Consider the following 14,388-nt stretch of genomic DNA (forward strand, 5'->3'; position numbering starts at 1 on the left):
GGGGGAAGTTGCTAGAACAGTAAGCTACAAGATGGTGTATTTTGATTAATCTGCTCTTCTTAGCATTAGGATTCCCGCATGTCCTGGTCTTGGGGTGATTAGCATAGTGCTCTCAAAAAAGCCCGGCTGGGGCAGGAAGTCCACTACCTGAGGGGGCACGGCAGCTGGCAAGGGGCCCACTCCACTCCAGCACAGACCACGGGGGTCTGGGAAAGGCTTAGGCTATTGTGTGGGTGAGCAGGAAGGTCTGGCCTTCACTGAAATGCTTCCCACGACGCTACATGTGAGCTACAAGCAACAAAAGCTTCTACAGAGCTTTGTTTCCCAAGAAGCTTCCAATCCAGGGAGAGAGCACGCGAGAGTGCCATCGAAGTGCGGGGAGGGCTAGAGGCAGGGAACAGCCCCCTGAACTGGGCACACAGATTCGCTGGAGTCACCTGAAGAGGCAGGACGTAAAGCATGAAACGTAGGTGAGGAGCCTTGAAGGCCACGCTAAGGCATGACAAGAGGCAATGGTTGGGGAGGCCAGCCGTGGTGCTACCGCTGGGCTGAAGGAGGGCCTGGGGCAGGGAGACCAGAGACCCGCCCAGGCACAGGCCGTCAGAGAGCAGACCCATGTTGTAGGAAGAAAATATGGAGGATGTTAAAGGCATTCTGAACAAAGATTTTATGTCAAATTAGATTAAAAGCCTGGCACCAAAGGCACACAACAAAAGAAAAAAAAATAGTCATTTAGACTTCATGAAAACTTTTAAATATTATGTATCAAAAGACACTATCAGCCCAACTGGTATGGCTCAGTGGTTGAGCGTCGACCCATGAACCAAGGTCACTGGTTCGATTCCTAGTCAGGGCACATGCTGGGGTTTAGGGTTCAACTCCCAGTAGGGGTGCGCAGGAGGCAACCAGTCGATGGGTCTCATAATTGATGTTTCTTTCTCTCTCTCTCTCTCTCTCTCTCTCTCTCTCTCTCTCTCTCCCTTCCTCTCGGAAATCAATAAAGACATATTTTTTAAGACACTATTAACAGACTATAAAGGACACCCACAGAATGGGAGAGAAAGTTTGTGAATCAATTACCTAGTAAACGATTAATATCCAGAATATGGAGAGATTTCCTAAAATTCAACAATCAAAAGACCAAACAACTCAGTTAAAAAATGGGCGAAGCACTTAAAGAGACATTTCTCCGAAGATATACAAGTGACCAACAAGCATGTGGAAAGAGTCCAACATCACTAATTATTGGGGAAATGTAAATCAGAACTATAGCGAGACACACCTCACACCCATCAGGATCGCTACTATCAAAAAAACAGAAAATAACAAATGTTGACGAGGATGCGGACAAAACAGAACCCTTGTGCACTGTTGGTGGGAAAGTAAAATGGTACAGCCGCTGTGGAAAACTGTGGCAGTTCTACAAAAAAACAGAAATAGATTGATCACATGATCCAGCAACTGCACTTCTGGGTATATACGCAAAAGCATTCATAACAAGATCTTTTTTTTAAATATTCTTATTGATTTCAGAGAGGAAGGGAGAGGGAGAGATAGAAACATCAATGATGAGAGAGAATCATTGATCGGCTGCCTCCTGCACACTCCCTGCTGGGGATTGAGTCTGCAACCCCAGCACGTGCCCTTGACTGGAATCGAACCTGGGACCCTTCAGTCCGCAGGCCAAGGCTCTATCCACTGAGCCAAACCAGCTAAGGCCATGACAAGATCTTGAGGAGGTATCTGCGTATCCATGTTCATAATAGCACTATGCACAATAACCAGAACATGGAAGCAATCCGAGTATGCCACGACAGACGAATGGAGACGCAAGAAGTAGTGTACACGCCACAGAACACTACTGAGCCTTAAAAAGGAAGGAATTCCGAAACAAGCTGCAACACGGACAAAGCTCGAGGGGATCGCGTGAATGGGCCAGTAATACAAATCCCGATACTGCACAATCCCACTCATATGAAGTACCCGGAATAATAAAAACCACACACTAAGTAGAACGGCGGTTGCCAGGGGCTGGCGTGGAGGAGAATGGGGAGGAGGTGGTTACTGTTTCATGGGCATGAGTTTGTTTTACAAGACAAAGTTATGGAGGTGGGTGGCGGTGATGGCTGCACAACATTATGAATGCATTTAATGAGGTGGTAAATTTTATGTGTATTTTACCACAATAAAAATATATTTTATTCTATTATTTTAATTTTTTTTAAATCCTCACTCAAGGATACTTTTTTTATTGATTCTAAAGAGAGAGGAAGGGAGAGAGAGAAACATCGATGTGAGCGAGAAACACGGATCGGTTGCCTCCCATATGTGCCCTGACAGATACCTAACCTGCAACCTTTGGTGTATGGGGCAATGCTCCAACCAACTTAGCCTGGTCCCCAGTTAGGGGAAAAGATAATTTTTAAAAAGAGAAAAACGTAAGACTGGGGGCCAGGGAGCCGATTTTAAATGTTCTGAGTTTAGAAGACGACGCTTGACTGTGCAGAGGTGAGTGAGCATCAGCACGCCTGCTGCACTCCCGCCGGCTCAGGAGAGCACACACCCACATGCACCACGCACAGACAAAGCAGATGCAGCAGCATGTCAGCGGCTGACTCGTGATGGCTGGTAATCAGCAATCACTGGCCAAGTCTTTTAACTTTTCTCTCCATTTGAAAATTTCTCCCAATAAAGTTAGAGGGAGAAATTTTTTAAGAGTTCCGCAGACTTGAGGATGGGAGAGCCATCACACTCCTCAGCTGGTACACCCCAAAGCCTGCGGTTCCAGAGGCCACGGTGGAGCTCTCCAATAAAAGCTGGGAGTGGATGGAGGGGCGGCCCGTCTAATGCAGGTACCAGCTGGGCCACAGGAGCGGAGCAGCACGGGGGGGGGGGGGGGGGGGGGGGCGGGGGGGCCTCGGACCTCTGGAAATGTCTGAGAGAGGGGTAAGAGGAAAAAGACAAAAGGCAAAAGAGAAAAACCCAGGACAGTAAATGGAACCCAATGGAATAAGGTTTCCCTTTCAAGAGAGGATCAACCATATCAATCAGGCTGATGGGCCAAAGGGACAAAAACGGAGAAGTCGGGAATGCAGGACCAGGAATGCACGAGTCTTTCGTGACCTTCAGGAGAGCCGGCTCATGCCAGAGGGTGAGAGGCCAGACGGGGTGCGCAGGTCACGAGGATACAGAGGCAGACCCCGTCCCCACCAGCAGGTTGCTGGGACCCTCCTTCCCACCATGCACAGCGAGGGCGGGGAGAGATGCTCGTTGGCTTGCAGATGATATCACCAACTTGAGGGCCCTCGGACTCCCTCAAGTAATTAACAGCCGGAGCAGGCAAGCAGGGGGCTTTCAGCAGGAGCAATCAGGTCCTGATGTTCCCGAGCCACACGAAGGACACAGATGTGTCCGTGGTCCTTCCCATCACACCCTGGGGGGGAGCCGGCGCAGTCCTGTGGACGCGCCCATCCCTGGCTCCCCCGGAAAGGGTGGGAGCTGAAGCAAGGAGAAGCTGGGCGCAGGCCTGAGGAGCTCTCCCTGCAGGATGCAAATGCAGAGGCTCCTTCCTAAGCCTGCGGCTGCTCCTGCCGCTTCCAGGAGCTGCGATTTCAACTTCATTGCTGGGGAGGAGTGGCGGCCCTCCCCCGTTTCTTTAGCACTGCTCAGTATCTCAGATTTAAACTTTTTAATTGTCATAGTTAAATGCATCTTCTCCATTTATAGCTACGCTGTTCGTTTAGACCCGGGGTGACCTGGTAAGTGTCTTCGTCCTTTGAGCTACAGAAAAGTACATGTTTCGGTCTCTCAAAATATGCAAACAAACAAAAAATCCCACAACCAAATAGTCAACAAGATTTAACCCAAAAAAGGACATTCATTCTAGTACCTTCTGCCTCACTGAATACTTCTGAAGAGTAGAATAGCACTTGCTTCCATGTTTAAGTCACAAAAACATGCATTTCACAATCCTGCTTCAAAAGAACGCCATGTACCTGTGGGTAAAGCTAACCGGCGGATCCACTCCGCACAGTCCCTGGTGGAGGGGCGTGAGGACATGCAAATCCAGAGGGTTGTCCATGACCACGTTCCGTTCCACTCTGAACTGCACACCATTTCGGTAAGCGCCTGCTCCTCCCTGTCCGTCACACATGTCAGGTGGCCCCTAACAGAGCCCCTGAGGCTGGTGGAAATGTCAGAAACAGGCCATTCGCCATGCGTCCCGCTCAGTAAGCTGCGAACGTGGATGCGGCGGCATTACAACCACCACCATCAGGACTTGGCCAGTGGAGCCTCGAGGAGGATACAGTCAAAAGAGCAGAATCCTAGTAAATATTAGCAACAGCATCTTGTCAGCAGAAAGAGCACTGTATGCGCAGGGTCCGCCTCTGAGTGTCCATGTCAATTAGCACCCCCCCCCCCCAAAACAGGCTAATCTCTGAAAGCTTCTACCAATCAGAACAGGAGCACACATCCTGTCCTCTCCGGCTAAAACTACAGGATGGCCCTTTAAGAGAACCCCCTCATCACAGAAATGGCCCTAAATCCAACTCTGAGGGGACCGTGGGGGCAGCTGTGATGGCCATTCAGGCTGCACACTCCAACCACAGCCCCAGAGTCCCACTAGATCCCATTTATTTCTCCCGCCTGTGGGGAAAATAAACAGTAAGAAAGGGAGGACAGTTCCTCATGAGAGAACAAGAAAATGAAGGAAAGAAAAGCAGGGATCATAGTGAAGCGGGGATGGGGAGAGCAGAAAAAGACCTTTCATGTCCTAACGCAAAATGAGGTGGAGAGCGCACACACAGTCAAGTTCAGGGCAACGGCAGGGACAGGAACTGGACCTGGGCAGGACGCAGCCTCTCTCCAAGGCGTCCTTCTGAACCTGCCTCATGACTCAGCATTCCCAGCGGGAGGGTGACAACAGCCGCCAGGGAGGGGACAGGAGGTCTGTGGAGGCAGGAAGTAAGGCGAATTTCCTAATCCTGGCCATCTCCAAGACAGCACAGAATCAATGCCACTTCCTTGGACTCAGGTGCTCCAGCAGGTGGAGGTGGGACAAACCAGTGTTGGAATGAATCAGACTCACAGAGGGTGCACTCACTCAGCATCTGGGGCATTTGCAGAAATAAATGTATTTTTTGACAGGTATCTTGAAAATGGCTGAGGGGCCAAGAATGAAAACAAGAACAGAAAGCAGCACAGCGCAAGTGCAAATGCGGTGCTTTTCCCATACTGAGCAGCCTTAGCCCTCCCTGCCGGCACTGGTCCCCCATCCCCTCCTCCCTCCTCACCTGAGGCGCCTCCTCCCCCGCGGAGATTTTAAGTGTGCAAAGCCTGGAGGATTCACGCCAACCACACGGTTTGTGACTCAGGCTTGATCAGGGTATTCAGACACTGTAATGATCTATAAATCCTCAACTTATACACTGTCAGGTGAGGGCAAACTATCTTCACTTCAATTTGTATTCAGGTTACTCCGCTTACTAGCCGTATGACACTGGAGAAGTTACTTAACCTCTCTGGTCCTTCGTTTCCTCCTCAGAAACATGAGAATAATCGGACCTTATTCACAGGTTGTTGTGGATATTGAGTAATACACACAAGCACTTGAGCACCTGGCACACTATATGTTGGTTATTATCTTAAAATACAAAAGCAATACTCTACCATCCTTATAATTCACAACCTCGTCGCCTGTCATTCGGGAATCTCAGGAGATGCCTTCCGGCTGCTGGGAAACATGCATACTCCTGTATCCATCCCCTCCCCTCCCCGAGGCAGGGGACTTAGCAGGTGTTACTGTAAATGTGCATGATGAGTTTCTTATAAGGTAACAGAGGAGTGAAGTTCGTGAGCATCTATAGAAGAGGCGTAATAAAGAACTCAAATCTGTAATCCATCAGGTCACAAGCAACACCACAGAGAGGAACTGATGCCTCTGGTGCAGCACCGCCCTGTGACACCCGGAAGTGATCCTCTGGAGGGCGGGGCTGGTTCTGGTTGATGGACATCAGGATGATGGCTGCTAATAGCCAAGTGGCTGCCCCAGGCCCCACCCACCCACACTTCTGGTTATTCCACCTGCGCAGGCTCGTTTATGGGGCTAGAAAAATCTCGTGTTTTATAGCAGAGAAAATGAAGCAGTGAGTACGCCAAGGTCATTCAGAGTAGGTGACAGCCAGGAAGAGCACCCAAGGGTTTTGACTTCCAATCACAGGACACAAACACCCGTCCCTCATCTGATGAAAGTGCCCTTGAGTCAGGCGACAGGCGAGACAGAGGCACCATGAAGGCATCGAGTCCCAGGAGCTAGGAGGGGGAGACCAAAGGACAGAGAATAACATCACAGAGCCGCTCTAAGAGCCGGTAGCGCTGCGATCCTATCGGAATAAACACAATCAGGTGCACTTACTGCTGCAGCTTGGGCAGCCTGACATACCTTCTTCCTATTATTTCATTAAGAGCAATTGCGTCTAATGGGCCCGGCACCTGGGCAGACGGGGCAAGCTTCACAGGCTGTGATGCTACACCTAAAAAGCCTTCCCCTGGGAATGTTGGCCTGAGTAGGAGCCAAAAATAAAGCGAAAAGCCAATTCCTGAGGGGCCTGTCATCGAGATGTTTTACACACACACAGCAGGGTGATTGCGGACACAGCTTTAATTTACAGACATTAAACCTCTAACCAGCTGAGACCCTAAACGTTATGGCAACTTAAAGCAAGAGAGCACACAAGAGTGGGGAGAGCTAAAGCATGAACAGGACGCCCCTGTTCCATAGTCTTCCTCACAGGGGCGGGGCCGCTGTGCCCAACCCGGCGGGTGAAGGCCAGAAAGACCCACCCAGGCTGGCCAGGCCTCAAGAAGGCCAAGAGGCTGTAGGCATTGGCTTCAGTCAGAAACTTTACTGAAGGGATCCCCACTGTGTCTCTGGTGCATGCGCACCGGCAGGGCGGGCATGGAAAAAAGACCCTGCGGGTAGTGGGGAGGAGCAAGTCCCGGCAAGGAGATCTGCGGCCAAATGGGAAAAGCTTCCAGCGGATAAATCAGCTACCACGCTGAGGGGTCAGGGGAGTGAGCAAGTCCTACACAGGCTTACCCTTGGCTGCTGGAACCTCAGGAACTAATCTTAAATTCCGCAGTTTTAAGGCAAAACTATATATTTTATTTCTGTTGATTAGCACGTTAAGCGCCCAGCCTGTGTTGTCTTCTGGACGGAAAGTATAGTGTCAGTTCCCGTGTTCAATTTATGGAAATGGCCAGGAAGGGGAGGACTCATGGGCCAGCCTCTTCACCACTCTTTTTGGAATTTGTTCATCAAAAAGAGTTAAGAGACATTAAGAGACTAATATTAAGCCTTTATTCATTGCCCACCAAATTAACATGAAAATTACAAAAATGGCCCTAGCCAGTTTGGCTCAGTGAATGGAGTGTTGGCCTGCGGACCAAAGGGTCCGGGTTCCATTCTGGTCAAGGGCACCGCACATACCTTGGTTGCAGGCTCCTCCCCGGGCCGGGCCCTGGTCAGGGCTCGTATAGGAGGCAACCAATCAATGTGTTTCTCTCTCATCGATGTTTCTCTCTGTCTTTCCCTCTCTCTCCTACTCTCCCTAAAAAATCAATGGAAAAATATCCTCGAGCGAGGCTTAACAACAAAACCGAGTACAAAAATGCTCCTCAGCCTCCTACTCCACATTAAAAGAACACTATTTTAAAAATGCCAGCAGGCGCCCTGCTGCTGTGGCTCAGTTGGTTGAGTGTCACCCTGTGCACCAAAAGATCACCAGTTCGGTTCCTGGTCAGGGCACATGCCCAGGTTGTGGGCTCAATCCCTGGTCGGGATGCATGCAGGAGGCAGCCGATAGATGTTTCTCTCTCACATCTATGTTTCTCTCTCTCGCTCTCTTTCTCTGTCAAATCAATAAAAACATATTACACACACAACAAAAATTCCAATAGGTGACACTTTAAAAAAGAAACGTTTCCTAAGACTGTCACTACATTATTCTACCAATAACTGGGTTCTCAAACCTCATAACCACATTAGTGCTGTGGCAGACATCAGAACCTAAATGCTGTCTCGGTCTCATGGTCTCTCCTTCACAGCACGCTGCCACCTCGATGGATTTAGTATAAGGAGTGGGAGGCGAGAAGGAAAATCTTCCTAAACCACAGTGCCCCAGGCAAGGACCCACCCTACCACCTTAGTCCGCAGCCAGAAGCAAAACCGGAGACACGGTCAGCTCACCAGGGCCATCTGCGGCTCCTGGTAACAGAGAGCTGACCCACCAGGAGAAATGTCCTCCCCACACAAACCCATCCCCAAGGGCTGGGCCTGCCATCCGTGCCTCCACTTCCCAGAATTCCTCCTTGGCTTTTGCTTAAGCCCAGAAGCGACAGACACGCCGCCCCTGGCGTCGCAAAAAATGTCAACCGCTCAACACAAGTCACAAGAGGGCAGCTTCAACACGAATCCAAGCTGGTGCCTTCAAGTCATTTTCTGTTTAGTTCCAAAATTGAAACTTTAAGTCAAATTTTGTACAAGTACACGTGGTGGGGGAGAGGCAGAGGGAACAAAACTGTCACCAGAGTTCACCACCAAAATCAAGACGCACAGGAGCCACCGGTGAGCACGGCAGCCCCGGGTGGTGAGCGGCCCGCTTCCCTGAGCCCCGTCACACGAGGTGCACGCCAGTCGCCAACCTCTAGGGAAGATGGTTAGGCAGAAACATTTTATTTAAAAGCCCCTGCAAAGACACTGGCAACCATCTGCTGGTAAGACAGTGCACAAACAGTACCTTGAGCAAAAATCTCTTCCCGACAGAACAATGCTGGTGGTCGTGTTTAACAAGCAGGCTGCTGCAAAAAGTACTATTTCCAGAGACTTTTACACGGGGACTTACCATCTTCCCTGACTTGCATTTCTCTGAGGGGCAGCCGGGGTCCTGTGTGTGGATTTGGGTCTCTGGTGCACGCGCACCGGCGAGGGTGGAAAAAGACCCTGCTGGTATCAGCAGTCACGTCTGCCACTAGGAACTGGATGGATCCCAGGCTCTTTCTGCCCAAACCCTCGTCCCAGACCCCCTGGGTCATGTGGCAGAAGCCCCAGTCCTGCCCCCTTTGTCTCCTGGTGTGTGTAAAATTAACTTCTGACCTGCCCTCCCCCAGCTCAGACCTCTCAGTCCCAGGCCGCTCAAACAACCTGGTCCTGATTCTTGCTTCGAAATGTTTTCTTGAAGGGGAGGAGGAAGAGGGCATGAAGAAGGGGTGAAAGATACAGGGCTGCGTGTGTGAATCACTGATAGGAATTCACACTCAGGAAAACAAGACGTGAAAAGCCACCCAACCAACCTTGGGTCAAGGTTTCAGGTTTCTGATGATAAACCCTTTGGGGTTTGGTAAAACTGCAATATTCACCAGCCTCACCGAAATACCGAATGGGAATCTCATGTCTGCTTACAGCCTCAGGTCAAAAAAAAACAACAACAAAAAACACAAAAACAAACAAAAACCCTCCAGGTTTGCAAAGGGTGGAGCTCCTCCCTCCAAGGTTCTGTAGTATTTTCCCCCAAGAAGTCCAACTGCACTCAGGAGTCATCGATCCGGGGCAGCTGTCCCAGCCCCCTCCCCCCCGCACTATTAACGCCAAGGCGCTGATCGGCAGTGATTTCACTCTCAAAGTTCCCGCAGCAATGGAGCGAGGCACCAGGCAAGACAGAAGGGGGTTAGGCTCCCTCCCCACGCTAACGCATTCTGCAAGCTGGCGAACTTCTGGGGGTTTTCTGTCGCCCGGGCTTTTCACCTGCATCTCTGCCTTGGAATGCCCACCCCCCTCCCCGCACCGGCCCGGCAGGGCCTCCGTGTCTGGGCGCACAATGCGGTAGGTGGCTCCTCGGGGTCAGCGAGACGCCGCACTGGTGTCATGCCCGGCGCGCCTCGGAGCCCCAGCACCCGCAGGGCGACAGGGCAGAGGCCCCACGTCCATAACCTTGAGGCCCACACCGCACCAGAGCGTGGCCTATGGGGAGCCCTTCGCGTGGGAAAGCCCGGCGCCCGGCGGCCCAGGGCTGGTGCAATGACTTTGCAGGGGAGCGTCCCCTCCGCTGAGGCCGGTCCTCCCGCCTCGGCCCACGGCGGCAGCACCTCCCGGCCCCGGCCCCGGCCCCCCGGCTCTGCAGGTAAAGGCCCCTCCGCCAGCCCCGGCCCCCGCCCGCGGGCCCGCCGCACCTTCGTCTCCTTCACGTGCTGCTTGACGCCCTCCGGGTACCACTGGACGCGCACATAGCCGCGGCGCAGCGGGCTGGCCCGGCCCTCCTCGTGGCCCGCGCCCCCCGCCTCGGAGCAGCCCGAGCTCCCGCGGCCCTCCTCCTCGCCCTCCGAGTCCGAGTCCTCGCCGTGGATGAGGCGCACGAGCCCGAAGTGCACGGAGCCGCGGTAACGGCCCGACACCAGGTCGTGAGAGAACAGCAGGCGCTGCGAGCCGGCTTCGGGGCCGGAGTCTGAGGACGGCCCGGAGGCCGAGTCCGGGGCGGGCGCCGGGGCGGGCGCCGGGGCCGCGTCCGGGGCCGGGGCCGCCTCAGGAGCCGCGGCCGGGGCCTGGCCGGGAGCCGGGGCTGCAGGCGCGGGCGCTGCGGGATCCGCCATAACTGCTCTGCGCGAGTCTCCGGCGGCGGCGGAGGTGGCGGCGGCGGCGGCCCAGACGCGGGGAGGCGTGGCCAGCCGGCGCGGGGGCGGGGCCACGGCGCGCTGACGTGGCCCTACGTGCTGCCGTCGTCAGGGAGCCGAGATGCGGTTGCTAGGAGCTACCGCCCGGTCGCTAGGGGACGCTGGAGATGTTGCGGGAGCCTGGGGTAAAGGAAGGACTCCACGCGGGACGGGCGGGGCCAGAAGACATAAAAGCGGAGGGAGAGGGAAGGGGTGGGGCCCGGATGGAGGAAGTAGAGTGGTCGCCGGGGGAAAGGGGCGGGGCGGGGGTGGGGCGGAGGTGGGGCGGGTGCTGTCAACAACAGCTAATGAGCTCCCTGGGCGTCTCCAGCCTCCTGCCGGGGACACGGAAAGAGCAAGCCAGTCCTGGCCCTCTAGGTGTTTACAATCTAGTTGGGGAGACAAAACATACACATTAAATAGCTACAAAGCGACTCCATGTCAGCGTGTAAGCAAAGCTTTAATAGGTGTGTAGAGAGTGTATCTAGAATATGTTGTATTAGGAAATTCCATGCAAAGCTTGGAAAGGGATGATGACTCCATAGGGACTGATCCAGACGTTGGTAAAGGAGGCCCCAGAGAAAGATCGGAAAAGATCAGCAGGTATTAGTGATTCCTGCGGTTTGCCTTCCAATCCACCTAGATGAGTCCAAAGCTCCATGAGGCTTTCTATGCATGGCGAGAGGTAAGACAGCCAGAGTCACAGATTCTAATTTTTGGCATTGACACTTACTAATCTTACAAAGGTAGACAAGCTGATAAACTTCTTTTCACCTTAATTTTCTCATCTGTAAAATAGAGGTGATAATAGCAGTATCTGTCTCATCAGATGATTGGGAGAATTAAATGAAATAGAACAATGCCTGGCATATAGTTCCCTAAATAGAGTTTAACTATTGTTTTAATATTTCAACCCTCCCACCTACACTAAAATTCTACATCAGCAGAACTGTTATACTTATGGTCTGCTTCATCTTGCCATTTTAAAATATAAAAAGTAATTATACTAATTTAGGTCACAAGGTAGTAACTGGCAAATGCAGATTGGACCCTGGGTTGCCTGACTCCAAACTTTTCTAGTTCCCGTGTTTATTGAAGAATGGGGGTGTGCAAGTAGGCTGAAGGGAGCAGGGCAATGCAGGCCAGAAATCTTTTTAAAAAATATATATTTTATTGATTTTAGAGAGGAAGGGAGAGGGAGAGAGAGATAAAAACATCAGTGATGAGAGAGAATCATTGATTGGCTGCCTCCTGCATGCCCCCTACTGGGGATTGAGCCCACAACCCACGCATGAGCCCCTGGCTGGAATCGAACCTGGGACCCTTCAGTTGGCAGGCTGACGCTCTATCCACTGAGCCAAACCAGCTAGGGCTGGCCAGAAACCTTTGATATCAAAAATCCAAGTGAGGCCCTATCTGGTTTGGCTCAGTGGATAGAGCGTCGGCCTGCAGACAGAAGGGCCCCGGGTTCGATTCTGGTCAAGGGCACATAACTCGGTTGCAAGCTCAATCTCCACCCAGTTGGGGTATATGCAGGAGGCAACCAGTCGATGTGTCTCTCTCACACTGATGCTTCTCCCTCTGTCTCTCCCCCTCCCTTCCACTCCCTCTGAAAATCCAAAAAGATAAATAAAATGTATTTAGTGGGGGGAAAAAAACAATTAAAAAATCCAAGTGAGTTTTGCTTCTACACCAGCTTATGCCTGTGCTTGTTATAATAGAAAAAGAACGTCCTTTCCTCCCTAATCGTTGAGTAAAATTGGCACTCCAGGAAGATGTGCCATGTTTATTCCGCAGCTTCTTGTAATAATGGCTAATAATAGCGGCCGTGTATTGAACGGCAGCTTAATGCCAGGTACCACTCTAAATGCCTTACACAGATTGTCCGCCTGTGAGGGAGGAAGTCTGAGCCCTCCTTTTGTGAAGCAGCATGCCACACTGTGCTGTCCCCACCCCCACCCCACCCCCACCCCACCCCCAGGAACCTGCTAGATTGTAGGTAAGAGTCCTTGACTTCAAATGCTGATTTCTCCCTTCCTAAACCCCTTTCGAGAATGTGGATCATGTTCTATTTTTAAAATATATTTATTTGTGCCAAAACCGGTTTGGCTCAGTGGATAGAGCGTCGGCCTGGGAACTGGAAGGTCCCAGGTTTGATTCCGGTCAAGGGCATGTATGTACCTGGGTTGCGGGCACATCCCCAGTGGGAGATGTGCAGGAGGCAGCTGATCGATGTTTCTCTCTCATCGATGTTTCTAACTCTCTATCTCTCTCCCTTCCTCTCTGTAAAAAATCAATAAAATATGTTTAAAAAAAAAAAAGAAATACCTTTAGTGATTTATTTCACTTATAAATATATATTTGTGTTGATTTCAGAGAGAAGAAGGGATAGGGAGGGAGAGAGAGAAACATCGGTGATGAGAGAGAATCATTGATCGGCTGCCTCCTGCACACCCCACACTGGGGATGGAGCCCTCAAGCCAGGCATGTGCCCTGACCAGGAATTGAACCGTGACCTCCTGGTTCATAAGTCGACACTCAACCACTGAGCCACACAAGCCGGGCGATCATGTTGCATTTAATGTGTGTAACCCTGATACCCAGTACAGTGCCTGGCACAGTGTTTGTGCTCAATTATGTACCATATTGACGGGTGTCAAAGGCCTGAGATTCCTGTTCCTCCATTTGGTTTTCCCCCCGCCCCGACCATACACCCACGGAGCTGCCGTGCTGTCTCTAAGCCCTTTCTCTCGCCCCGTTTTGAGCTACATCTGAGCTCTGTTAGAGAGAGGGGCTCAGCACCTTTCTCCCCACCTCATGGTGTCCTTCTGCCACCTCATTCACACCTGAGTTGCTCTGGACATGGTTGGAGGCTCGATGGCTTCTTAGACTCTGAGCCCCCAGCCATAGTCTCCGCGCACCCAGGCTGGAAAGTGGGGTGAGCCTGGATGGGAGCGTCTGCTTAGTTTTGATTTTCATAATTGTTGGATAAAAAAAACAAAAAATATCTTCATTCCCCGCTAGAGACACCCCTTCCTCTCATGGCCCCAACACCCCGCCCTTCTTGGGGACTGTAGATGCTTCTCAGGAGAATTTCGCTTATTTACGAAGGTGCCTGCCAGAAGCTGAGCCAGCCTGGCCACTCCCCTGGCGAAGGAACTGGCGAAGGAACTGGCGTGGCTCAGGAGGCAGCAGAGCTGGCAGCCAAGTGAACTCATCTAGGGGAAGCAGGCCCTGTCTTGTCCCTATCTATACCCGCCACGGGGCCACCTCTCCAGCCCACACTGCCCGCTGCGGGAGCCCCAGCCTGCGTGGCCTATCCCAGCCTCCCTGTGCCAGCCAATCCAGATGGGCCCAGAGATCTCCCACCTTGAAGCCGATGCTTCGGGGGCTCCAGGGTGCCTTTAGCACCGGGGGGCTTCGGCTGAAAAGGAGGGGAGGGAGGGGAGCTTCCCCGAGAGCCTCCCCCCTCAGTGTCTGGCTGGAGAAATGCCTCGCCTGAGTCTCCCGCTGTGGGTTGCTCAAGAATCATGGGCCTATGACGCCTTCCAAGTGCCCCATCCCCCCCCCCCCCCCCCCGTCCTCCCACTTACCTGGTCATACCTGGATGACTGTATTTCTTAGCCTCTATTACAGCCGTGGGCAAACTACGGCCCGCAGGCCGGATCTGGCCCGTTTGAAATG

General features: G+C 52.2%; 1 protein-coding gene across 2 annotated transcripts in view; it reads right to left on the reverse strand.

Annotated features, from left to right (window-relative positions):
* UBE2O (ubiquitin conjugating enzyme E2 O) overlaps positions 1-10,668 on the reverse strand; it is a 36,859-nt gene extending 26,191 nt beyond the window's left edge. For both annotated transcript variants that reach the window (XM_081108808.1, XM_081108807.1), the window contains exon 1: positions 10,228-10,668. In XM_081108808.1, coding sequence (XP_080964934.1) covers positions 10,228-10,644 — 417 coding nt within the window. In that variant the 5' untranslated portion in view covers positions 10,645-10,668. The remainder of the gene's footprint in view (positions 1-10,227) is intronic.
* Between the last annotated feature and the right edge of the window lie 3,720 nt (positions 10,669-14,388).

Source organism: Myotis nattereri (assembly GCF_964212035.1).
Source record: "Myotis nattereri genome assembly, chromosome: 16".
NCBI classification, from domain to species: Eukaryota; Metazoa; Chordata; class Mammalia; order Chiroptera; family Vespertilionidae; genus Myotis; species Myotis nattereri.